General features: G+C 42.4%; 3 protein-coding genes across 7 annotated transcripts; 1 reads left to right on the top strand and 2 right to left on the bottom strand.

The window, feature by feature from the left end:
• Window positions 1-10,662: 10,662 nt before the first annotated feature.
• LOC143133776 (uncharacterized) lies at window positions 10,663-12,169 on the bottom strand. Its single transcript, XM_076293643.1, has one exon. The coding sequence runs from the start codon at window positions 12,133-12,135 to the stop codon at window positions 11,041-11,043; it is 1,095 nt and encodes a 364-aa protein (XP_076149758.1). The 5' UTR covers window positions 12,136-12,169; the 3' UTR covers window positions 10,663-11,040.
• Window positions 12,170-17,594: 5,425 nt separating this feature from the next.
• anapc11 (APC11 anaphase promoting complex subunit 11 homolog (yeast)) lies at window positions 17,595-18,908 on the top strand. Of its 5 annotated transcripts, none has more exons than XM_076293680.1 (3): window positions 17,595-17,672; window positions 18,053-18,214; window positions 18,377-18,908. In XM_076293680.1, the coding sequence occupies exons 2-3, from the start codon at window positions 18,106-18,108 to the stop codon at window positions 18,520-18,522; spliced, it is 255 nt and encodes an 84-aa protein (XP_076149795.1). In that variant the 5' UTR covers window positions 17,595-17,672; window positions 18,053-18,105; the 3' UTR covers window positions 18,523-18,908. The 5 variants fall into 5 exon arrangements, with proteins under 5 accessions (XP_076149795.1, XP_076149804.1, XP_076149813.1 ...); XM_076293689.1 differs by having other exon boundaries at window positions 17,596-17,733; XM_076293698.1 differs by having other exon boundaries at window positions 17,596-17,804.
• Window positions 18,909-20,264: 1,356 nt separating this feature from the next.
• Window positions 20,265-21,870, bottom strand: ppp1r27b (protein phosphatase 1, regulatory subunit 27b). The gene is made up of 3 exons (XM_076293650.1): window positions 21,443-21,870; window positions 21,075-21,225; window positions 20,265-20,633 (listed from the first exon to the last, which is right to left on the bottom strand). The coding sequence occupies exons 1-3, from the start codon at window positions 21,672-21,674 to the stop codon at window positions 20,510-20,512; spliced, it is 507 nt and encodes a 168-aa protein (XP_076149765.1). The 5' UTR covers window positions 21,675-21,870; the 3' UTR covers window positions 20,265-20,509.
• Window positions 21,871-24,307: the final 2,437 nt, after the last annotated feature.

The raw sequence follows: 24,307 nt of genomic DNA, 5'->3' as shown, positions 1-24,307 counted from the left end.
GTGACTTTGAGGGTATTACTGTATGCAGGAATCCCTCAAATGAAACAATAGACCCATTTCTCGCTACATCTTCATCCTTTATCAGCATCAATGACAACACGGTCATCGGCACACAATCGGGTTGATCTCGATCCCAGTAGCTTGTGGACAATTGTGTGTAATCCACCGATTCTAACACACCCTGCTTGTTCCCCAGCCCAATCCAAACAAATATTCTCAATCCATGAATGAAAATTTGCTCCAAAAATTGCTTACCATCTTTTTTTTTCTTTTTTTTAATGCAGCAAAATATGTAACAGATTTTTTCAGTATAACATGTATGAAGACATTTCACAAATGAAACTGTGTTTCACGCTGGATAGATAATCATTCCATATTGAAAATGGGTCACCTGCAGGGCCATCACTGACAACACAGTCCTCGTTATCATCATTGGGTTGTCCTGAATCCCAGTATTTTGTGGACAAAAGTGTGTTATCCACCCATTTCCACCCACCCTGGATCTTCCTCAGACCAATCCAAACCGGGATTCCCAATCCATGAATGAAAACTTGCTCCTCTTTGCCGTTGATGATCACCAGGTCTCCTCCAATGTCTTTGCATTGTTGTCTGCTTTCAGACCATGTATTCTTTGAAGAAGAGATGAGGTAACATTTGGTGTTAAAATATCTCCATCCGGAGGGACATCTCTTTTCCAGTTCAGAGATTCTGGCTTGAAGCTGGCCATTGGTGCTGAGTAGCTGGTCCACCTGTCTGGTCAGGTTGGTATTACTGGCCAATGCTTTGTCTCTTTCCATGGTGATATTCACATAGTTTGCTAGTAGCTGGTGCATCTGTCTGGTCAGGTTAGTATTACTAGCCAATGCCTGGTCTCTTTCCATGGAGATATTCACATAGCTTGCTAGTAGCTGGTCCACCTGTCTGGTCAGGTTGGTTTTACTGGCCAATGCCTGGTCTCTCTCCATAGTGATATTCACATGGCTTGCTAGCAGGTGCTCCCTCTCAGCCTGTAGCTGGCGTTTCTCCAGAAGGTATTTGATTCCCAATCCTATGTTGAGTGCTAGCAGCAGACCACACAGCAGTCCCAGGACTCTCATTGGCGTAGATTCTTCCCTCTGTTCCTGAATCTGCTTTACAGGTGGGAATCATATCAGTCATCAGTGTTGGCATTTATTCCCTCTTCTGCCATGTCTCTCTGCTCTGCCACGCTCTCCTGTCTGGCACTGCTGCTCTCCAGCGACAATTAACAACTGTCTGAGTCTTGAGTAGGAGTTGGAGCTAGCATGTGTTCGTAACACCTGCAGATATTGGCAGAACAAATAAGCATATACTCTGAGAACAAGAGGGAGGTTCTGCTGATTTTTATCTCCTGTGGTGTGATGTGACAGACAGGGAACCTCAAAATAACACTTAACATTTCAGTCTCAAGCCACATTGCTTGAAACAGAACACCAAATAGCAGAACACTTCAAGTCTCTTGCGAATTAAACACCTCAAAACTATACAATTATTGAACCCTTTATTATCACTTTATTATTACAGTTTTTCTGCTTAAAGAAACTGGGATCCACTTGGTCTTCATTAACACCTTCTTTGCACAGCAGAAGTAATCTCTTACCAATGTGTTCACATATTTTCATTGTATTCACACCAACCCATCCCATTTCTCACAGCCTTTTGCAAAACAGTTACAGTTTTTCCTCAATCACTTTAATTCTGACATCACGTTGTCAAAACAGTTAACACACAGGTCTAAACAGAATCACTCTGGCCAAAATGACTTTGATTTGAAATTATCTATTTTTTAATAGTCTATTTTTTGGGCTTTTTATGCCTTTAATGTGACAGGACAGTTGAGAATGACAGGAAGCGAGTGGGAGAGCCACGGCTGGGGCCCAAAATGACACATTTTGCTTGCAAACAACATTAATTGTAGTAAAATCATTGCTCACTTTAAATCAATCATTACACACACTGCACAACCTGGGAATTACTTCAACGGCACTTCAGTTCACTTGATAAAATTAACTTAAGTATACATTTTTTTGGTAAGGGACTGTTGACGCTAACTCACATAATAATTTACAACTGTCTGAGTCTTATAGGCCTAGAGTAAAAAGTTGTTTCCAACATGTGTTCATAGCGCATGTAGAGCTGGCAGAAAAATAAGCATATTCTGAGAAGAACTGTGAGGTTCTATTAATTTTGATCTCCTGTGGTGTGATGTGACAAACTGTGAACTCCAAAAACAAACAGTTAGCATTTCTGTCACACACACACACACACACACACACACACTGTCAGGTCGAGTGCACAGCATAAAACTGCATGATGACCAGTGGCCAATGAGTTTCAGCCACATGATCTGTTTACAGGAAAGTAAAAATGCTGAATAAAGAGCACCAAGTAATCTGTCATCTCAAAATTGCGGTAAAATCTTCAGACAGAGATGGGTGGTAACAGTGGCGCACTACCTCCAAAGTATGTTTTGGCCAACATTGCACATCATCTACTTAGAAGGGCACTGTTCCAACATACTTACAGTAGGTCCATCATCAAATGCTTGACCTCTTTTGAATGCTGAGAACCCTGTAGAATTCACAGACTCAGTCAAGAGTGGCTGAGTGATGTATGAGTTACAGAGGCTTGGATGTTGCTTTTTTCTGTCAGCCGGTAGCATATATAGATAGATAGATACTGATCCCCAAGGGGAAATTCAAGATTTATATCTCTGGAACTAACCACATTTGGGCCCTCTAGGTCACCTAAGTAGCTGAAACACAATTGAGGCCTGGAATCAGGTCTTGTGAAGCTGTAACTCAAGTAGATCACTACAGAGTAAAATATGATTTTTTCACACATTATTTGTGTAGGAATACCCATGCGTTTTGCTGAGTGTCGAATACTTTTAGGCACAGTAGCAGATTCATGTGAAATAATGTTTCTTTGATTCTATGACAGCCACTGCCATGCAATCTAGATATACAAGAAACTCCAGATGGTTAGCTTTCATTTGACACCAGGATTATGCTTCTACTCAAAGGGGTTCTTGTGTAATAAGAGTTTTATTGTTAGTATGCATTTTGGGGAAAATGGTCCTTTTGCTGTCTCCATAGATTTTTTTTTTAATAAATCTCGGTTTTGAGGGGTGTTTTGTAGATTCTTACGATATGTCATTTGAAACCTCTTATTTCTTGCCTACAAGGATTTCTAGGTTTAATCTTCAAGGCTTGCTGTAGGCTCAAGTTATTGTCAATCAAAGCTGGGATGCTTGATTCTTATACCTCAGACACATGATGCAGGCAGACCTCAAGAGCTCCATCTTCTGGTCAAAGGCAAGCGTTGTCAGTGTTCATAGTGCTGGGCTGGGCTTTTTTTTTAATGAGAGAAAAAAAGCAGGCTAGTTGAATATTCTTCAGACCTAGCTGTTGTCAAGGGAAAATATAGCCTATATAATATTAAAACTTCAGGTAGGTTTCAGAAATGTCTGAAACCTACTGCATGACAGGCCTGCACATATTTCCCTATCTCTGGTAGCCTATGTTATTTCACACAATGTTTCAGTAATTTAGGCTACATAAAGGCAGATAGTGTTGAATACGAAAATCTTTTTTTTTTATCAACTAGTAGGTCTATACAGGGGAGACACTGACACAGCTGACTAAATCCATCCTATAATGAGTCTGGGGAACACTTGTGTGGGCAGGTGACATTCCAAGCCTATGGACTTTGGAATAATATTCAAAGAAAGGTTAATCAGAACGATAAATACCGTTATTATTATTAACATTATTAATCAGACCAGGCCACCTTCCTCCATTGCTCCGTGGTCCAGTTCTGATGCTCACGTGCCCATTGTTGGCACTTTTGGTAGTAGCAGGAGTCAGCCTGGGCATCCAGCTACTTCCACCACTGTGCCCTTGAGAAAGGCACTTAACCCTGAATTGCTCCAGGGACAATGCAAGAATGCCCTTGTAATATAATTGATGTATAAGTCACTTTTGAAAAGCATCATGCTAAATTAATAAATGCAAATGTAAACTGTTTGTTGGATCAGACCACACAGACCAGCCTTCACCTGTTGCCGGTTCATTGCTTTTCCCTCCTTGGGCTACTTTTGATAGGTACTGACCAGTGCAGACTGAGAACACCTGACAAGAGCTGCAGTTTTGGAGATGCTCTGACCCAGTCGTCTGATCATTTGGCCGTTGTCAAAGTCGCTCAAATCCTTACGCTTGCCTGTTTTCCCCTACTTCTAATACATCAACTGTGATGACAAAATGCTCACTTGTTGCATATATTCTATATCATTATGTGGGCTACTTGGGAAGATGAGTTGACTTTGCTGCATTGCATCAAACTGTGTGTGTTAGACTGTATGAAGGTGCCTGGTGCAGATGTTGTGTTTGTGTTTGCTTGTGTTGTCTTATTGTGTGAATGTCACAATTTTAGCATGAGCTTCTCGTTTTATTACAATAATTAGCAGAAGTTATTGATGGTGACGGTCCTCTTTTATAGGGCAAAAGGAAGCTTTAGAGGTACATTTTCCCCTGACAACAGATAAATAAGCAGCTAAGTTCTCTGTTGATTTACATAGGACATTTTAGATGCTGCTGTCTCTCTAATCAACTGTGAAGTTACATACTGTATACAGTGCTTATAACAAGTATTCACTCCCTTGAATGTTTTTTCCTTTTATTGCAGTTGTAAATGCAATCATACAAGCAATATAAATTGGCTTTTTTTAACAAGAATTTACACACAAAAAATGAAAAATGTATCACGTAAAATAAGCGAATGCATATATATTCACCCCCTTCAAGTCAGTACTTAGTACATGCACCACTGGCTGCAATCACAGCACAGAGTCTGTGTGGATAGTTCTCAACTGTACTTGCACATCTGGATATTACAATTTTACGGCATTCCTCTTTGCAAAACTGCTCAAGCTCTGTCAGGTTGGAAGGGGATTGGGTGTGAACAGCCTTCTTCAAGTCCAGCCACAGATGCTCTATAGGATTGAGGCCTGGGCTTTGGCTCCATTTCTGTAGCTTTCACTGTATGCTTCGGGTCATTGTCTTGCTGGAAGATAAATATTCTCCCAAGTTGTAGTTCTGTTGCAGACTGAATCAGATTGTCCTCCACAATTTGCATATATTTTGCTGAATTCATTTCACCCTCTACCCTGTACCTTTACAAGCCTTACAGGGCCAGCTGCCAAGAAGCATCTCCACAGCATGATGCTGTCACCATCATGCTTCAAAGTCGGGATGGTGTGTGTGTGGTGATTTGCAGTATTTGGTGCCCATCAAACATACCATATTGTCTGATGACCAAAAACGTTATGCATATATCCACTGTTCCCTGTAGGAGAGGAATAGGGTACAACACAGATATCACACCTTCGCATGTCTGGCTGAAGACACCTCTATTCATGCTAAGGGCCCAGTTATACTTGCTGCTAATGACGCATACAGGTACGCATCATGGCTGCCATGCGTATTCTGCATTTGTTTGGTGCGTCGGTCGCGCACGTCGATGCAAGGTAACGTGATGCAAGATGCAAAGACATAGCCTGACGAGCCAGACCGACATTAAAATGTAGGGTCTGGGCACTCACCGTTCACAGTGCTCAGTCCGAGGGGCGGGATAATCGGTTGTCTTTCAAATTCCCTCTGCACGCAATAGGACAGCGCTGAGTCCCATGCGTTTTCCCACCAGCGGAGCTAGTTGGCTAGTTCAAACTTTTGCCATTTTAAAACAAGCTTAACTCGTGTCACACTGTTGGCCAACAGCAACATCCATCTTCTTTGTTTTCAAGTAGCAGGGAATTCAAGCCAAACCGTTGCAACTCTACCATCAATCATTATGTTAAGCCCACCTAACGACTCTAGGCCTATACATGATTTGATTGGCCTGATAGAAGTTTAATTTTTTTCGAGCTCACAAGCCAACGGAGAGTTGCTAGACTAGCCCTGGAAGCAAATGTAATTTGCTGCCGCTAGGGTGCGTCAAGATTTCTAGGCTAGCAAAGACATGCAGTATCGTGAGTTTTGGCCACGTTTGCTGCAGCAAGTACTGTATATTGACAGGATGGTGCAGGTGATATACACATACGCTTGGTCTAACAGCAAGTATAACTGAGCCCTAAAAGCAAATGACGCGTAGTGACGTACGGAGGCTGTGGCAAACCATTGTTGTACCTCAACCTCGTTCCTCTGCCTCAGGCAACAGTGGTTGTATGCTTAAATCTATGTTTCCTTTCAGTCAATTCACTCGGTACACAGATGGGACATACATATATGCCACTCACTGCAAGACTGGACTACACATCAACACTCTGCCCCCAAGGGAAAGGACGGAAGAAGCCACCGAAGGGACCACGACGTCCAAACGGTATAGAAGCATTTAAAGGTATGGGGCGACGCTCACGACACTGTTGAGCACACCTGCTCCACTGACCTTCCTTTAAAGGTACACTATGCAGGTTTGGTTCTATACTTGGTGAACGATTTGCCTATTACAAGTTCGTTGTTCTTCAAATTGGCTTTGTGAAGGTGAAAATCTTGCATAGTGTGCCCTTGATCCTGCCATCCCCCTAATGGAATGAGCATGCAACCCCTTGGGCAGAGGTAGGCCCTTGCAGCTGTACGCCAGAGCAATAGCCTGTACAATCCAGTGGGAGAGCAGCTGTTTAGACAGCGCCCTTGCGCTGCACAAACTGGATTAGGGAAGCATACAAAGAGCTGGTTACACAACCGAAACTAGAGTATGTGAGGCTACGCTACGCAACGGAACGCCTGCACAGGACACAGAGCATTCACCTTCTCTGCTCCTCAGAGGTTAACCTGACCTAACATTACCTGACCCTTGTATCACCATGTGCAACCTGGGTGCATGGCGGATGTACAGATAAGGCATGAATGTCAGACACCAGCATTGCTAAAGCTAAAGCAGGCAAGTGGCAGTCTTGTAGGATGAGAACTTTATGTCCAAGGAGTCCAGATGACATGGAGGACCACACAATGCCTCTAGAACTGTGGATAAGGAACTATTTTGTTTTCAATAACACTTACTAATAAGCCCCATTGTAAAACTGTTTGCTAACTAGCAGTGTTGTAGTACTCTAGTCCAGGACTCGGACTCGAGTCCGAGTCATGAGCTAAATTTAGGGACTTGTGACATGACTTGGACTTGAGCACTGAATGACTCAAACTTGGACTCGGACTCGTACATACAGACCATGCAGACTCGGAAATTGAGATGAGGACTCAACTTTTTTTGTAATGTCATTAGGCTATAATTGTAATATGTCATTAGAATAAAATTTGGTATAGGATTTTAATATCTAAATTATTTTTAGCAATAATAAAAGTGCAATGGAGTGTTACTGCTTCATGTCATACATCACACATGACGCCATGTTCCTACAATAACAGACGTTAACTTTAATGGCGCCAAATGCCTGGACACATGAATGCCCCGAAGGTTGTCAGTTTTGCATTTAATAGTGACTCGACTTGGACTTCACTCGGATGTGTAGTGGACTCGATTTGGATTTGACTTGGAATTTTTTTTAATGACTTGGACTTGAATATTATGAAAATTATCCTGTCATCCTGAAACACATACATGCCACAAACCAATAACAATGTCATCCTATTTGACCTGCATTTGTAGTGTTGACAGTATATTTCTTGGTTACACTACGTCTATGTCTTAGTTGGTCTACAACTGCTGCCCACATTACAAAAATCTATTTAAGACAAAACATGAATATGTGACATTCATACCAGATATTTACAGATCATTTGGGAATCAAAACTAGAGGTTCTCTTTGTTATACAATGGGGGGAAGTAAGGTGAATGGTGTATGGTAATGAGTTAAGCTTTGGCCAGACCGCTGGTGTGGAGGTCAAGCAAACTTTTGAGTAGAGTCTTCAACGTGTATTAAGCAATATCTCAATGATATGATGTATTAAACGTATAGCTACAACCCATCCTCAGGAAGGAAGAGGCCGAAACAACTGACATGGAAGGTATTTCAAGAGAGAAACAATGGGCATCGCCATGACACTTCAGTATTCAGAAATTCGTTTTTCTAATTCTGGCCGAAGCTGAGTTGTTTTCATTTTAATGTAAGGTAGACAGTGCCTGTAATGCATCCTAAGGCTAAGCCATGTAAAAGTAAACCTATATTTTTTCTGGCAGTCATATGTTATATAACATATTGAGTACAGAATTGTCAACATTTCGAAAGAAATATAAGTTGAAGAATGATCTGAGACTGCACCAACTTATTATGTAACCAGAATGGACGGAAGGTGAAAACCAGACAGAAGCAGAGTTTCACAAATAAGGTGGATAATATAATACAATATTCAAAAAGTTCCTTCACTATTATCCCTTATTACCTGTCCTCCACCATGTTATACTTTCAGTGTGGTTTGTCTGTGCACAAAGTGTAGGATGAGCCAAAGAAGTATCCATTGTTCGAGCAGATCTGACTCATGGACTGACTGAACCGATTTAGTTTCACTTTCTTCAATATTGTTGCAGGATATTGCAAGCCTTGATGGAGGCCTGTGGTCTCTAAGTGCCCTTATAGTTATCCTGGGTGTAGAGGTACACATAAATCATGGTTTGGTGTGCATCTCGGTTTAGAAGTCACGGTTGGGTAATTTCCAGTAAAATAAGCCTGTAGGTACTGTTCACCTAAAATTCACTGACAATATTGCTGGTGCAAAGCGGGAATACGGGAATCAGGAATCGTTTGACGTCAATTTACTAAATTGACATATGGTCGCCACATATTATGTTTGTGTTGTGTTGTGCAATTCAAATTTCAAACATGGTCCGTAAGCAAAAAAGGTTGTTGATTACTGTTAAAAGAGTGCATTTGGTACACTCATTATACATCTGTATATAACCTAACGTCCTGTAAAACAAACATTCAACGTTGTAGACCAGGAGAGGACATTAGCAGTATATAACTTGAGTATAAATCCCAAAATAATAATAAAACTAGATGTACCGCAGAGCGGTACAAAATATGACCGCCGCCCAGTCCAGCACATTTTTTCCACAAAAATAAATCACGCTGAAAGGACTATATGATTCTAACTGTCTCACTAAATTGCATTATCCACACTCAATTCTCACTGATATCTGTTAGACAACAAGTACCAAAACATGATTAGTTCATAGATTTCACATGTAAAATTAATTTTATACAACCCCACCTCCATCTTGCCTGTTCATAATTCTGAGAAATTCTTGAATTGTGTGCATGTACATGTTTATGTTATGCGTGTGTGTGTGTGTGTGTGTGTGTGTGTGCGTGCTTGTGTGTGTGCCTGCGTATGTGCCTGTGCATGCAAGCGTACATATGTCTACTGTGTGAGTATGTGTCATACGTATGATTACTGTGAATGTATGTGTGTGTGTGTGTGTGTGTATCTGTTTGTGCACATGTGTGCACATGAAATGGGTTAACATGACCCCTGGAGGCAAACATACGGAAAAAAATGGTCATCCTAGGCCCTACAGTTCTCAAGATATTCACAGAGAACTGTGTCTGCCCTACCCTTCTTTCGGGGGGTCCAGTCCAGCGGGGGGGCTACAGATCAAAACGAAAAATGACAGTTCCATGCTATCCATGTGGGGGTACATGCCCACCAAGTTTTGTGTACCCCGGTCTTTCAGTGTCCCGGGAATCCTTGTTGGTGTACTTCACTAAATGTACACATAAATTATTTTATTGTAAGGCCACCCATGAACGAAAGTACACAAAACTTGGAATGCATTCGGAGGGTGTCATAATGATCCTACACTTTTCATTTCGTGCAGTTTTGACCTTGTCAGCCAGAGATATTGTGATGAAAACACCTAATTTTTTGCTTTTTCATTTTTAACTAGGTGGCGCTATACATAAAATAAGTGGTAATGGGATGGGTTGACATGCCCCCTTAAGACCAACATACATAAAAAAGGTGGACCTCCTAGGCCCTACGGTTATCGAGATATTCACAGAAAACTGTCTCCGGCCACCTACAGGTCAGTTGGTGTATAGTAACATAAATGAATTTATTGTGTGGCCCCCCATGAACGGAATTCCACGAAACTTGGCGTGCATACAGAGGGTGTCATAATGATCCTACACTTCCAATTTTGTACAGTTTTGACTTTGTTAGGTCACAGATACCTTCAATTACAACACCTCATTTTTACTTTTTTGTGTTTAACTAGGTGGCGCTATACATGAAATGAGTGGTTATGGAATGGGTTGACATGGCCCCTTGAGATCAACATACAAAAAAAAATGGTCCTCCTAAACCCTACGGTTTTCGAGATATTCACAGAAAACTGTGTCTGCCCTACCCTCCTTTCGGGGGTCCAGTCCAGCGGGGGGGCTACAGATCAAAACGAAAAACGATGGTTCCATGCTATCCGTGTGGGGTTACATGCCCACCAAGTTTCGTGTACCCCGGTCTTTCAGTGTCCCGGGAATCATTGACAGAAATTTGGGCATGCGAAAAAAAAAAAAAAAAAATCTGACTAAACCTATATGACCGCCGCTTCGCTGCGCGGCGGTCATAATAACAGGGAAGCAAGACCTTTAACACTGGGACTTGTTAAAGTCATCAATACGCAACACATGGACAAAATACATTACATTTATTTCAGCTTTTTATGTTCAAGCATACATATAAATGCACGTCATCGTTTTGAATCTGCATTTACGTGGATTTCAGTGCTATTCTCCCTATTGCATGTCAAAATACGTATCAAGTATCTGGTCAGTTTGCCAAGTATCAAATAAGCTCTAATAATAATCCAGGAATAATAAAGATGAGAACTGACCAGTTACAGTTAAAGATCTTCTCAAAGGAATTCTCAAAATAGGGATTTTACTGGCACTCAATATATCAGCAAGTCCCTGTCATCTCAATTTGGTCAGACAATGATGTCTTCAAAGTATTGGGAATATTACAGAATATAAATCTTATTAAGCAAGAATGGTAACTGACTTTCTTGGTATTACAAGAAACCAGACATCTCACAAATGAAACTGTATTTAACGTGACATGGATAATCATGCCATTTTAACAATGGGTCACCGGCATAGCCATTAATGAGGGCACATTCCTCCGAAAAAGGATTGGGTTCATTAAAATCCCAGTAACTTGTGGACAATTGTGTGTTATCCACCCATTTCCACACACCCTGGATTTCCATCAGTCCAATCCAAGCCTTGAATCCCAAGCTCAATCCGTGAATGAAAACTTGCTCTTCTTCGCTGTTGATGATCACCAGGTCTCCTCCAATGTCTTTGCATTGTTGTCTGCCTTCAGACCACGTTTTGTCTGTAGAGGAGATGAGATACCATGACGAGTTGAAATATCTCCATCCTCTCTTTTTCAGTTCAGAGAATCTGTCTTGAAGCTGGTCATTGGTGCTGAGTAGCTGATCCACCTGTCTGGTCAGGTTGGTATTACTAGCCAATGCCTGGTCTCTTTCCATGGTGATGTTCACATAGCTTGCTAGTAGCTGGTCCACCTGTCTGGTCAGGTTGGTATTACTGGCCAATGCCTGGTCTCTTTCCATGGTGATGTTCACATAGCTTGCTAGTAGCTGGTCCACCTGTCTGGTCAGGTTGGTATTACTGGCCAATGTCTGGTCTCTTTCCATGGTGATATTCACATGGCTTGCTAGTAGCTGGTCCACCTGTCTGGTCAGGTTGGTATTACTGGCCAATGCCTGGTCTCTTTCCATGGTGATGTTCACATGGCTTGCTAGTAGCTGGTCCACCTGTCTGGTCAGGTTGGTATTACTGGCCGATACCTGGTCTCTTTCCATGGTGATATTCACATGGCTTGCTAGCAGGTGCTCCCTCTCAGCCTGTAGCTGGCGTTTCTCCGGTAGGCATTTGATTCCCAATCCTATGTTGAGTGCTAGCAGCAGAACACACAGCAGTCCCAGACACACCGCGGCCCATCTAGAGTAGTTCTTCACCGCTCCAGAGGGCTTGGAGGCTGTAGACTTCTCAGGTCTGCCACAAGGACTCACATCTGCTTGAGAAGTGGGACTCATTTCAAAGGCAGCATTGTTTGCGTATGTTCCATTTTCTGCCATGTCTCTCTGCTCTGCCACTTTCTCTTTGACTCTGTCTGGCACTGCTGGAGCTACAAGTGACGATGAACAACTGCCTGAGTCTTATAGAGTAAGAAGGCGGAGCTAACGTGTGTTCAAAAACATTTACTTTACTTTTGTACAAAACTGTTCCCTGTTTTGAAGCATGCTATTTCACACAAAGTTCTATAAGAGCTATTTGAAAGATGTCATTATAGCTGGTATCAATATAGGCTAAATCATTTTCATCATCGTTTCAAGATCTTGAAATGGTTTCAGAAATGGTTTCAGTGTGTGTGTGAGATGATCTACTTCTTCATGATGATTTCCTTATGTGATTATGTGCTTTCTTACCTAAAACAATTAAAAATATAACTACACAGCAGCAACCAAACCTTTATCTAAGCAATAAATAACTATCCACTGACAACATCCATAATAAACCAGCCCACCGCTCCCCCTCCATCACCCAAACTCCCTCTCCTGCCACACCCAGACCTTCTCACTCAATATCGATGGCTCCAATCCCTCTCCACCCATGTCTACAACCTTGGAACCATCTTTGACCCCACCCTCTCCTTCTTACCACATGTCAGTCACGTCACCAAAACTGCTTTCGTTCACATCCCCAATATTGCAGGCCTCTGCTCATCTTCACCATAGCTGAAAATACTCATCCATGCCCTCATCGCCTCTAGACTGGAGTGTGTTATCCACCCATTCCCACCCACCCTGGTTGTTCCTCAGTCCAATCCAAACCGGGATTCCCAATCCATGAATGAAAACTTCCCCTTTTCTTTGCTGTTGATGATCAACCAGGTCTCCTCTATGCATTGTGTTTGAATAACAGATGAGGGAATTGAAATATCTCCATCCTGAGAGATGTCTCTTTTGCAGCTCAGAGATTCTGGCTTGAAGCTGGCCATTGGTGCTGAGTAGCTGGTCCACCTGTCTGGTCAGGTTGGTATTGTACATCTCAGACCCTCCGAATTTTCCGAACAAATTTTATGGGAAGAGTAAATTCGGGCTGGCTTCCACTCAATTAGTATGTAGTGTGTAGCAAAATGAAGTGCAAGAAAATAAAGACTTACATGTGTTAAATGAACTTAAATCTAACTGTAATGCATACCCATAGGTGATTAATTAAAAAGCAGACACCTTCACCCTCCCTGAATCCTGCCACCATTGTCGAGCCCAACACTCAGCTGGAGTGTTGACACAGAGCAGAGTGTTACTGCATCCATGTCGGGGACGACAAACGTAGCCTCTGTTCGCCACAAAATCCAGATACACCATCCTCCTGCTCTGCACCCTTGTCTGAGGCTGCAAATATCTCTCCTCCACAAAATCCTTTAGCTATGGTGTGTTCCTGACTTAAATATGGTTAGCCCTTGTCAGCCAATTCTAAACCTTCTTAGCTCCTTACTAGTATTGCAAATCAGTATGGATAAACTGGTTTTCACATAGTGTAACATTATGGGTAAGCTGCTGGAATCTTGTATTGAATAATCATAAATGTTATTTTATATCATTACGTAGCCTGTTAGGTTACTCAGTTTATCACATGTGCCCTATATTACGGTTTTCATGGAAGATTAGTTGACTTTGCTGATGTTGCATCAGACTGTGTGTAACTCCATAGGTTGCACTTGGTTGAGCTAATGACTCAGATTTTTTGTTGTGCTTTCCACTGGTGTCAGTGCAAAATAGGTTTTGTTTGTGTTGTGTTATTGTGATAGCATGTCACAATTTTATCACATGAGCTTCTCTTTTTAACACAATTAGCAGAAGTTATTGATGGAGATGGTCCTCTTTTAAAGGACAAAAGGAAGCTTTCCCATGGCCATGTCTGTCCATGATGATATTCAGATAGCTTCCTGAGGGACATCTTTTTTCCGTAACTCAAATTTTGTGGGAGGAGTAAAAGTTATGTGCATTAACGCAACACCCAAAAAGCCAAAACACATGCAGTGCCCCTTAGAGGTAAAAGAGCACCAGATTTTGTGTCCACATGTGCACATGACCTGAAGAGCTCCACCTTCTGGTGGAAGGTAAGTGTTGGAGCCACATTGAAAATGGAGCTGGGCTAGGCTGAGTCTCACAAGCAAGCGGGCTAATGGAATATGCTCCTGTTGTCAAATTGTTAGGGAAAATATAGTGATTGACACATTACATAAATTGTTATTAACACAATAGGCAATTTGTGTCCTCAGAACATCTGACAACAGCTTAAGTTTTGGAAGTAGGCTACCAGGCTGCAGGTGGATACATAACTGGTACGCATCGTATCTCTTTCGGGAAGGTAAAAGCATCGACCAAAATGCAGTGTTGCAAGGAGTGAAGGTTACCGTTTTAAACATGTTAAATATGGCAGGCAATTTGTGTCAGGTGTGCATCCATCACTACCAAAAACATCTGCTTGTGGTCCTCAGCAAAATCAAGGTGAATTCTCATCCATGGACTTGAAGCCCATCCCATTGTTACGGCCAGCTCATTAGCCGCAACAGAGTATGGAGACGGACATCAGAGTATCAAAAATATAATATTTATTTCAACAAAAAAAAAAAAAAAAAAAAAAAAATTTTATATATATATATATATATATATATATATATATATATATATATATATATATATATATATATATATATATATATATATATATATATATATATATATATATATATATATATATATATATATATATACACACACACACACTAAAAATCTAGGGGTTCTGTATAAAAGACCCACACACCAAGGAGCACCACTCGCTCCCGGTGTGGTGAATAATATGCCAACCCCTGAAGGTCAACTCAGGAGCTTCTTATCCACACCTTCAGGTGTACACAATTAGGCTGATTTTGCCCATGCACCACCCAAAGGCTGCTGCACTGTCACTGCAGGGCCAGTGGGTGAGCAGAGGGGCGTAACACTTCCCCCCTTAAAAGGGTTCCTCTAGGAGCCCTAAAAAGACACAATAAAGCCCCTCCTCTACGATCTCTTCCAGTCTTCGGTCTGCCACACCTAGGAAAAAGATGGAGAAAGAGGGAGAGGGGAACAGAGAAACCCAAAGTGTGGGGGTGCTGCAGCCACAGGTCAAAAGGGTCACGTACACAAAGTTGCTAGAAGACTTTCCTAAGTCATGTAAGCAGACAGGTGACCAGCACCACACATCTCCTAAAATATCCAGCACAGAGACTACATGTATATCAGACACAAAGACCTGGATCTGTGAATTCAAATGTTCTAAGCACACAGCAGAACCACTGTAAACTAAATGCTCACTCAGATAGTCCAGTGGACTTGCCCAACATTGATGCCACTACCCATGAACACATGAGGATCAAACACACAAATGCTACACATGCACACAAATCAGAAACAAGTGACCCACAAAGTGGTGCACAACAGCCACAAACCAAAAGGATTACTCACAAAAGTTACTACACATCAACCAAAAGTAGCAACTAATAATCCCAACCAAAAGTGACCTGTTGTCACCACACACAAATGGTCACACAGTGGTCTCATACCACAACTAGTTACTGCAATCTACAAATTCAGTGTAGCACACCTGTGACCAATAACACCTTCAAAGCCACACCCACGACACCGATCACACCTAGTGTGGCTCATCACAACACAAAGTTGCTGCCTTTACCTAGCTAGCAACATCCACAAGTGATCTACAAAAGTGGGCTGACCACCACAAAACTAAAGGTCATATCACAAAAGACAATACACTCACCTCATGGTCATTCATAATCTAGGCATCCATAAATGCCGATATACATGCACTCAGTGGGCATGTCCACACACACCCGCAGTGCTAACACATCGCACTGGACCTGCAATGATGAGGCAATTTGAACTAACAAGCTCCAAGCTCATACACATCACAGGGCTTACCACAAGCCACACAAACAACTGCTACTGATCATTTATGATAACATGCAAGTAGTACAGTACACACATAAATAAAAAATTCAAGACAAAAAGGGTGGTGAGTATGTTTGTTTTGTCAAAAAGCAGTGTAATACATTAACACGGAAAGCAATTCCTGGACCTACCAAATTAACTAGACTAACCTCACTATATCTTCTGAGGCATACCGGGCTCGAGGCTAACGCTAAACTCAGTACACCACAGTAAACCAAGCACAGCTTACTGCAGCAATCTGAAGCGTGCCCCCTCCCCAGGGTAGCCTCCATGCAGACTATTCTGTCCAGGAAGTGCAAAAACTGACTTTAACGAACAAACACTAAACAACCATACTCACCAAAACAACATGAAAAACCTCACCCCAAAACTCTGGTCCAGTCTCCATAATAAAAAGTTCAAAATGTCCCGGTCGAGCCCCCAATTATGTTACGGCCAGCTCATTAGCCGCAACATAGTATGGAGACAGACGGACATCAGAGTTTATCAAAAATATAATATTTATTTCAACAAAAAAAACAAATACACATTCTAAAATCTAGGGGTTCTGTATAAAAGACCCACACACCCAAGAGCACCACTCACTCCCGGTGTGGTGAATAATATGCCAACCCCTGAAGGTCAACTCAGGAGCTTCTTATCCACACCTTCAGGTGTACACAATTAGGCTGATTTTGCCCATGCACCACCCAAAGGCTGCTGCACTGTCACTGCAGGGCCAGTGGGTGAGCAGAGGGGCGTAACACCATGTATATACTGGTGCAGTAGCAGACATCCTATGCTGCAGCTGTCAAATGGTACACTCATAACTTCATGTTCAAGAGACTTCTGGCTAGGGATTTCATCTTAACTATCCCCCAGTGGTCTCATGCATTTCAGATAGTAGCCTGTCTCAATTTCTCTGGAAGTACCACTCATAAACCACATCAGGCTTCACAGGTAACCTTGATAAGGCATCAGCATTGCTCTGACCTTTTATACACCTGCGTGAAGCTGGCCATAGCAGTGTTTTTAATCATTTTTTAATAACATGGGGGGCTAGCTTCACGCAGGTTTGGATATGTGTAGACAACTGCCATATTGGCGTTACAAACTAACCCCATGCATTTCTATGGAGGATTTTTTGAGTGCCGTGTCTCCTCATTAGAAAGTCTCTGACAGGGGTCAGAGGTCAGACTATGGGGGTCCCTAATGCAGCTCATACTCTGGGCCAGAGTGGTAGATAAAACAGAGTGGTCGTGACACTCCCTATGGCGTTTTTCACTCATGTAATTCAATGCAATATCATTATGTTAAATTAATATTTTCTGAAAAATGAAGACCCGATGTCTACTGCAAGGGTAAACAAACAAAATGTTGCAACATGTTTCTTTCAATCATAAAATAATCTTTAAAAGAAATCTTAATATCAAAACTTTTTTTCTGCTGGGTCCCAGGGAAGATGGATTGCTGAGCTTTTCGACGTCTTTCAACTCCAACACAATAGGCGGCGCTGTGAACATTCACTTAATGACGTACACGGTGCAGAGGGCTGTCGGGAGAGAAACATGGAAAGGGGAAGAAATTGAAATTGGCCTACACCTCAGTTTTAACAAGTGGTATTAATTCAGCAGACGTATGATATCGCTGTAAACACGTTTTAAAATAGCTAGACTTAAGGTACTAGCCATGTTTAATTGACCTGTTTTGTCGGACGCAGAAACCTAGGGCGGCTGGAATAGCTTAGCTAGGTAGCTTTGGTTTGCTTTCCGCGCGGGTCAGTTCGCATAACTGTTCATAGCTAATCTTATAACGTTGCTGTCTATGGTGTGTAATGTAAACAATTGGCTTTGAATTTAGTCTTTGCAACTGTTATTTACGATAACGACGCAAAGTTAACAGATCTGTTGCCAGTGGTCATCTGTGAACAGTTAAGTGGCTTGTAAGGCTGTATTGAAAGCTGTAACTGTAAACTCGCCGTTTGCCCGTTTCTTGCTAGGTTCTTCCCAAGATTCCGTTGTTTCGACGTTATTCTCATCAGGCTGGTCTGAGATGAAGGTGAAGATCAAACAGTGGAACGGCGTAGCAGCTTGGTCCTGGGTAGCCAATGATGACAACTGTGGTATCTGCCGCGCACCTTTTAATGGATGCTGTCCAGATTGTAAGTTACCCAAATTAAATGTTATGTTTGATAATAGCTTCATATTGTAGCGACGCTATACAGTCAATACCTGAAACATCAAATGGGCCTGAATGGCAGCTAGGTTCATTAGTCATCATTTCTTGTGCCAGTAGGACTTCATGCACCCTCTTGTGTTTTCAGGTAAGGTTCCTGGAGACGATTGCCCGCTGGTCTGGGGCCAGTGCTCCCACTGCTTTCATATGCACTGTATCCTCAAGTGGCTGAACTCACAGCAGGTCCAGCAACAGTGCCCTATGTGTCGACAGGAGTGGAAGTTTAAGGAATGAAGCCATTGCCTGGTCTGCAATGACACAGAGACACTCAAACACAGACATTTGTGGAAACAATGTGGAAATCAGTGCAACAAAGACGACGACGTTCATAATTTGTGTATGTCACATTTTTGTATTCAGAGGATGGTGGCATTATGTTGAAGTAAAGGACCATGGCAATGCTCATTTTTAAAAATGATTTCTTAGCAGTTAGTTCACATGTGAGCCTTGCACTCAGAAAGAGAGGTATGCACTGAAGTAACATATGCAAATATTGCTCTTTAATGCAGTGCCAGTGCCACAACAGTGGTAACCTGTGAAAGCAGTAGAGTTTGATAAACTGATTATGATACTTAAATAATAAAATCTTGATGCACAAGACATAGTCTGCCACAGTACAACACTAAGCTTTGTGAGATATTGAACTGTACACACTGCTGGAGCTATTAAGGTCCTTTATGTGTGAGTGTAAGTAAGTGTGTGTAGCTTATAGGTCTGCTGACGGCACACTTGTTGATTTATCCACAAGTTATCCAAGATATTATTGTACTTTTCTTACTGGAGAACACGTATTAAAATAGACACATCAAAATGACAAACAGATCAAATGACAACAATTCATCTAAGTCTAAGAACACACAAAACAGAGTGACAGTGTTTTGAGTCAGCAGGTAGCCTATAACTGCGATAATCATTAATATATTAATATTAACATAGAAGTCATACCCATGTGACGAGAGACTGGTGATTGCGATGCGGTAATTGTGCAGCACTAATTCTGCCCCTTCATACCCTTTCCTCTGACATGCTATTCCGTATTGGAATAACCAGAATATAGCCTACCGAACATGGTGTGTAAGCACTATTTTTACATTGAGTCTCAGTTTTGTCTTTGACAGTCAAACAAACAAACTAAATATATTATGTATGACAAATGAGGTGGACATTATCACTTGTCTAAAAGCTTGATAAGTAGTTGCTCAACAGTCCATGTTGTGCAGAGGGTTGCAGAGATGTAGTAGTTACTCATGTTGTCCACTAGAGGGTTTCAGAGATCACATTTGCTTAGGCTATCTGTGAAGCTAGGCAATTGAACATTAAAAATCAACTGTAAGTTATAAATTGTGAAAATGTGAAGGCAACATTTTAGGATGACTATATGAAAATCTCACCAGTTAAGCAATGGGTTATTTTTTCAGCTATGTGTGAAACCGTGAACCAATATGAAGCTAACAAGTCCCCCCCATAGCTGAGTTGTGAAATGTGCATCAGCACAGTAGTTTGTTGATAACATCCTGTAGTAATAGTGCTTTGTCACCATGACTTTTATCAAAATGTTCTAAAACTGTTGCTTAGATGTAAAGTGTATCCAGAAGTGCTATTTTAAAGGTATGAAGTATCATATTGAAGTACATTATTTTGACAGGTAAAAATAAAGTAGATAGTGTATGTATTTAAAGGAGGCTTTATTGGAAAAAAAGTATAAAAACAATTTATATTAAGACTGAACAATCAACAATACAGATTCATCACACTGTAAATCATTTGTATACATCAAATGTATAACTACATGTATATACACATATATTGCTGCTAAAACTATAAAACTAAACTCACAATGTGTATTAAGTATTTACACAAGTTGCGTGTGAACAGAACAAAAACAAGCTAAAAACAATAGAAGCGCCTTTTTCCAAAAGCACATACATGTACAGTAAAGTACAAGCAAGGGCTTCAACACTTTCTTCCCTCTGAGCCAAAGAAAAGTGCACACTGTAACCGGGCAGAGCCCCTTGCAGCATGAACATGCCACAGTCCCATCAGTAAGCCACCAAAACAGGTGGGGCTTCTTCCCAACAATCTGCCACAGGTGTCCCTGGGGGTCCACTCTCATGGACGTGCGGAACGATGCATTCTGTCACCCTGGCAACAAAGAGGAGTAGGACACAGAGGAGAGGACACCGTTGAGGATGCCGTCGAGCTCCACGGCTCTTTCGGGAGCTCAGTCGCCGCTGTCCACCCCGAACAGCTCCAGCAGCTCCGTGCACTCGGGGTCGATGAGGTCCGCCGGCTTGTCCCCGTCCTCGTTCTCGGCGTCCACGTCGGCACCCAGAGACAACAAATACCTGAGAGAGGAGGAGAGGAAGAGAGCGCTGCTTAGCACAGGGGTGGACGGAACAGGGGGGCCCAGCTTGGGGGCCTCCACCTCGACCGTGCTAGCACCTCGGACCTCTGCGTGCTTGTCAGGGGCAGAGGGCAGAAGGGCAGCGCTATGTGAGACTCCGGCATCTGCCCCATCCCCTGCTTCAGTTCCCCCATCTGACATGCTTTATCTCATATGACCTGAGCGTTCGCTTGTATGTGTGTGCATCCAATGAGTCTTTTCCTAATGTGTGCATGCTTTCCTTTGGGGCCAGTGAACTTGCAGTATGTAGCCACTGGCCAGGGTGAAGAGAGGGATTCGGAATGGAAAAGTGTAGTTTTTTTTTAAAATCTTTTTTTAAAGTGCTTATGTGAGTGGAAAAGTGCATGTGTGTAGTGGATTTACTAAAGGTGAAGGAGCTCACCTGGCAATCTCTGGGAAGCTGTCGCTGCAGGCCATGTGAAGAGGGGTCCAGCCTTCCTCGTCCCGCTGGTGAATGTCCGCCCCGTACTCCAGCAGCAGCTTGACGCAGGCTAGGTTCCCGGACAGCACGGCTTCATGAATGGCTGCCATGCCTGCAGTGAAGACATGACCGACTCGTCAAACTCAGCTCTTGATGCTCAGTGCAAGGCCAGTGGTATAAAGTTGTTTGTATAAAGCATGCATTTCAAAAAGACCCAGTCTCTCAAACTGGTCATTCGGTGAGAACACAGGGCCATTGATGTTGAGAAGTGGATTAAAATGTGCATGCAGGTTCTCCTCCCGTGAAGGGGGTCCGGTCAGGCAACTCACCTGAGTGGTAAATGGTGTCCAGGCTCACTCTTCTGGCCCGCATGAAGCGGCCGATGCGCTCCAGCTCCCCCGTGCGCACATAGTCCTGGAAGACGATGTCGTTGGGGAAGTGGACGCTGCGGATGGGCTTGAGGGAGGCGGCAGCCTGGGAGCATGGCATGGCCCCGCAGTCCTTGGCCACGCAGTCGCTGTAGCCCATGGTCTTGGAGATGGGATACTGCAGGTACTTCATTTTCACAAAAAAAACGATGTGGGAAAAGTCAAGATGCAAGAAGATTCAGGGGCAGTGCAGTCCTCGGTGTTTCCGGGTCTTCTCTGTTAAAGGTGCTGCTGCTGCTGCTGCTGCGTCAGATTTGATCTCCGGGTTCTCTGGGTTCTCTGGGTTCTCTGCGTCTTGTGGTCTTCTGCTCTCGTCTCGTCTCTTCTGGGGGTGTCTCACTGTCTTGTCTCCTAAAGTCTGTCTGGCTAGGCAGTGTGGTGGGAGTGCTCTGAATGAGAGGGCTTGCCCATAGGGCTCTATATACCCTCTGTGGGGCTATTTTCAGGGCTGTCACCTCACAGATCAAGTGACTGAATTAGAAAGATGAGTGGCCTAAACGGGCGCTGCCCAGCGTGCAGTCACTGGCCCTGGTGCTCTAGCCAGCCATGAGTAACCTCAGCTTCTGTTTTCACCACAGCCCATGAGAGACTTTTTTTTAACCAGCGGCACTCCCCTCCCCTCCCCCCCTTCTGGCTGAATCCTCTCAGCCATTCGTGTGGCCCTGTTTCTTCCCAGGCTATGGTCACGTACTGTAGGGGCCTGTGGTAACTTCTAGTAAACAGAGGCAGGGGCAGGGGCAGGGACAGGGGGTGGCAAAAAATGGTTTACAACCTAAGCGTGCCATCCGCAGGGCCACGGGTAGGTTAGGTGTGATGTCTTGCAGAAAATAGCCTTGGGGTAAACAGTCATCCAAACATCTGTTTGTGAGGAACGGTAACCAAATCAATAAACTGTTGGGATTGCTGGACCATGACGACTAGGCGCAGAAAATGATTCACATGGTGAACTGAATCAGACTGTCAGTTAAAGTGTTTTGACCTTCTAGAAGATTCTACTGTACTCAACACGAGTAATTTGTTGCATACTTTGGGATATATTAAACCAAACGATAAGGGATTATTTCCTAAAATGTATTGATGTTTTTTCACCAATAAGGTGTTTTTAAAGTCTTGTCTTATTTGCTTTTTATACATATTAGTGATTTTGTTTAAAATAAATAATTACATTTTTAAAAATAATTCAAATCTATACAGGAATTTGTTGTGTTTGGAAATATTGAGGCTGGTTGTGTTAGTTGTATGTGGTGTTGAAAGGTTAACCCACATGAGAGTATTTGATTCAGAACTTATTATTTTTATATACATGTGATTTAGGTCTTGATGCCTCTAAATCGGTTGATAATCTGAAAAGGTGGTACACCAATGGGATTATCCCAACTTGATATAGAAATGATAGACGAGTTTCTGAAGTTTAGAGGGATTGACCAAATATATTCTTTTGATTTACTGTGGTTGTTATTGTACACCAATCATGTGTAGCTATTTTTCATGACTTATGGAGAAATTAGTTAAATCATGTATCTAGTTATGTACAGTACCTGCTTATTTGGATCTGACTAACTTTAATGAAACAAGTGTATAATCATTTATATTTTGTGCATTTTCCCAGTGACATTATTTGATTAAATGTTCCAGCCATAAAGGCTGAAAAAGGGGGACTGAGAGAAAGTGAAATAGAACATTATGTCCAATATTCCAATATATGGTTTAATGTTCTGCATTATGTCCAGTATTCTAATATGTGGTTTAATGTTCTACATTTCTCATTAGTAGGTCACTTTGATACTAAAAGTATGATTCTATGTAATGACTGTATGATATCTGTACTGTCCCTGTGTATATCTCTGTGTGACTGTGTTTAGAGATAAGCAGGAATATTATGACTTTGCAGTGTTTCACTGTTCTGCATGGCTGCGTCAGTAGCTATGTGCTCCGGATTGCCAGGCTTCCACTAATCAGGGTCTGATTCAGTGTAGTCCACAGGAGATGGGATGGTTTATGGAGGTCCCACTGAGATTGATAAGGATTGTATTGATCTATTGAATTAAGGATTGTTCTTTTTATCAAATTTACTGTGTGTGATCCCTCAGCTCGCTGGAAAGACGCGCTCTCGGTAAGTAGTACGTTTTGTTCCTTTAAAGTGCTACAGTCCAGGCTGAGTGGTACGCTGCAGCAACGCTGGTTGGTCAGCTGTAAGCTATCAGGCTCGCTGGACAACAAGGGAGAGGGAGTTGAGCAAGATTACTGTTGTATGGGTGGTACGCTGCAGCAACGCTGGTCGTTCAGCTGTAAGCTATCAGGCCCTTGACAGAATTGGGCATTTGGCCCCGAAACAAGGAACAGATTGTGTGCGCACGCGAAACCGATCTAAGTCAACGAATCTCCTGAGAGTTACAGATGTTTTGAGTACGGGTCTGGGCGAGAGATCACATTCACTGGGTTTGGCTAAATTGGACAATCTGTCAAATTTTGAGACCAGTCACTTTACGGTAACCAATCAGGAACATGAGTCAGTTTTTGTCTCAACATGTATGTCTATGTATGTTTCTGACCTATGGGTTATGTGTAAGTGTGCTTTGCAATTGTCTGCTAAAGGTCCTCTCTGATACTAACATGTCTGAGTGTCAACCTGTCTCTGCTTGAACTACTATTTGGCATAGTTTGTTCGGAGCTGCAAAGCTATTTGAATCTAAGAAAACATCCGCCTCATCTGCGTTGTTAAGGGAAAGTTAACTTACTTGGCAGCTTTGTCTGTCTGTGGCAGCC

Source organism: Alosa pseudoharengus, unplaced genomic scaffold (assembly GCF_046254945.1).
Source record: "Alosa pseudoharengus isolate Yale_2024_CS ecotype anadromous, Long Island Sound unplaced genomic scaffold, YU_APseudo_1.1 YU_APseudo_1.1_scf_1, whole genome shotgun sequence".
NCBI lineage: Eukaryota > Metazoa > Chordata > Actinopteri > Clupeiformes > Clupeidae > Alosa > Alosa pseudoharengus.
This window is presented reverse-complemented; position numbering and strand designations above follow the sequence as displayed.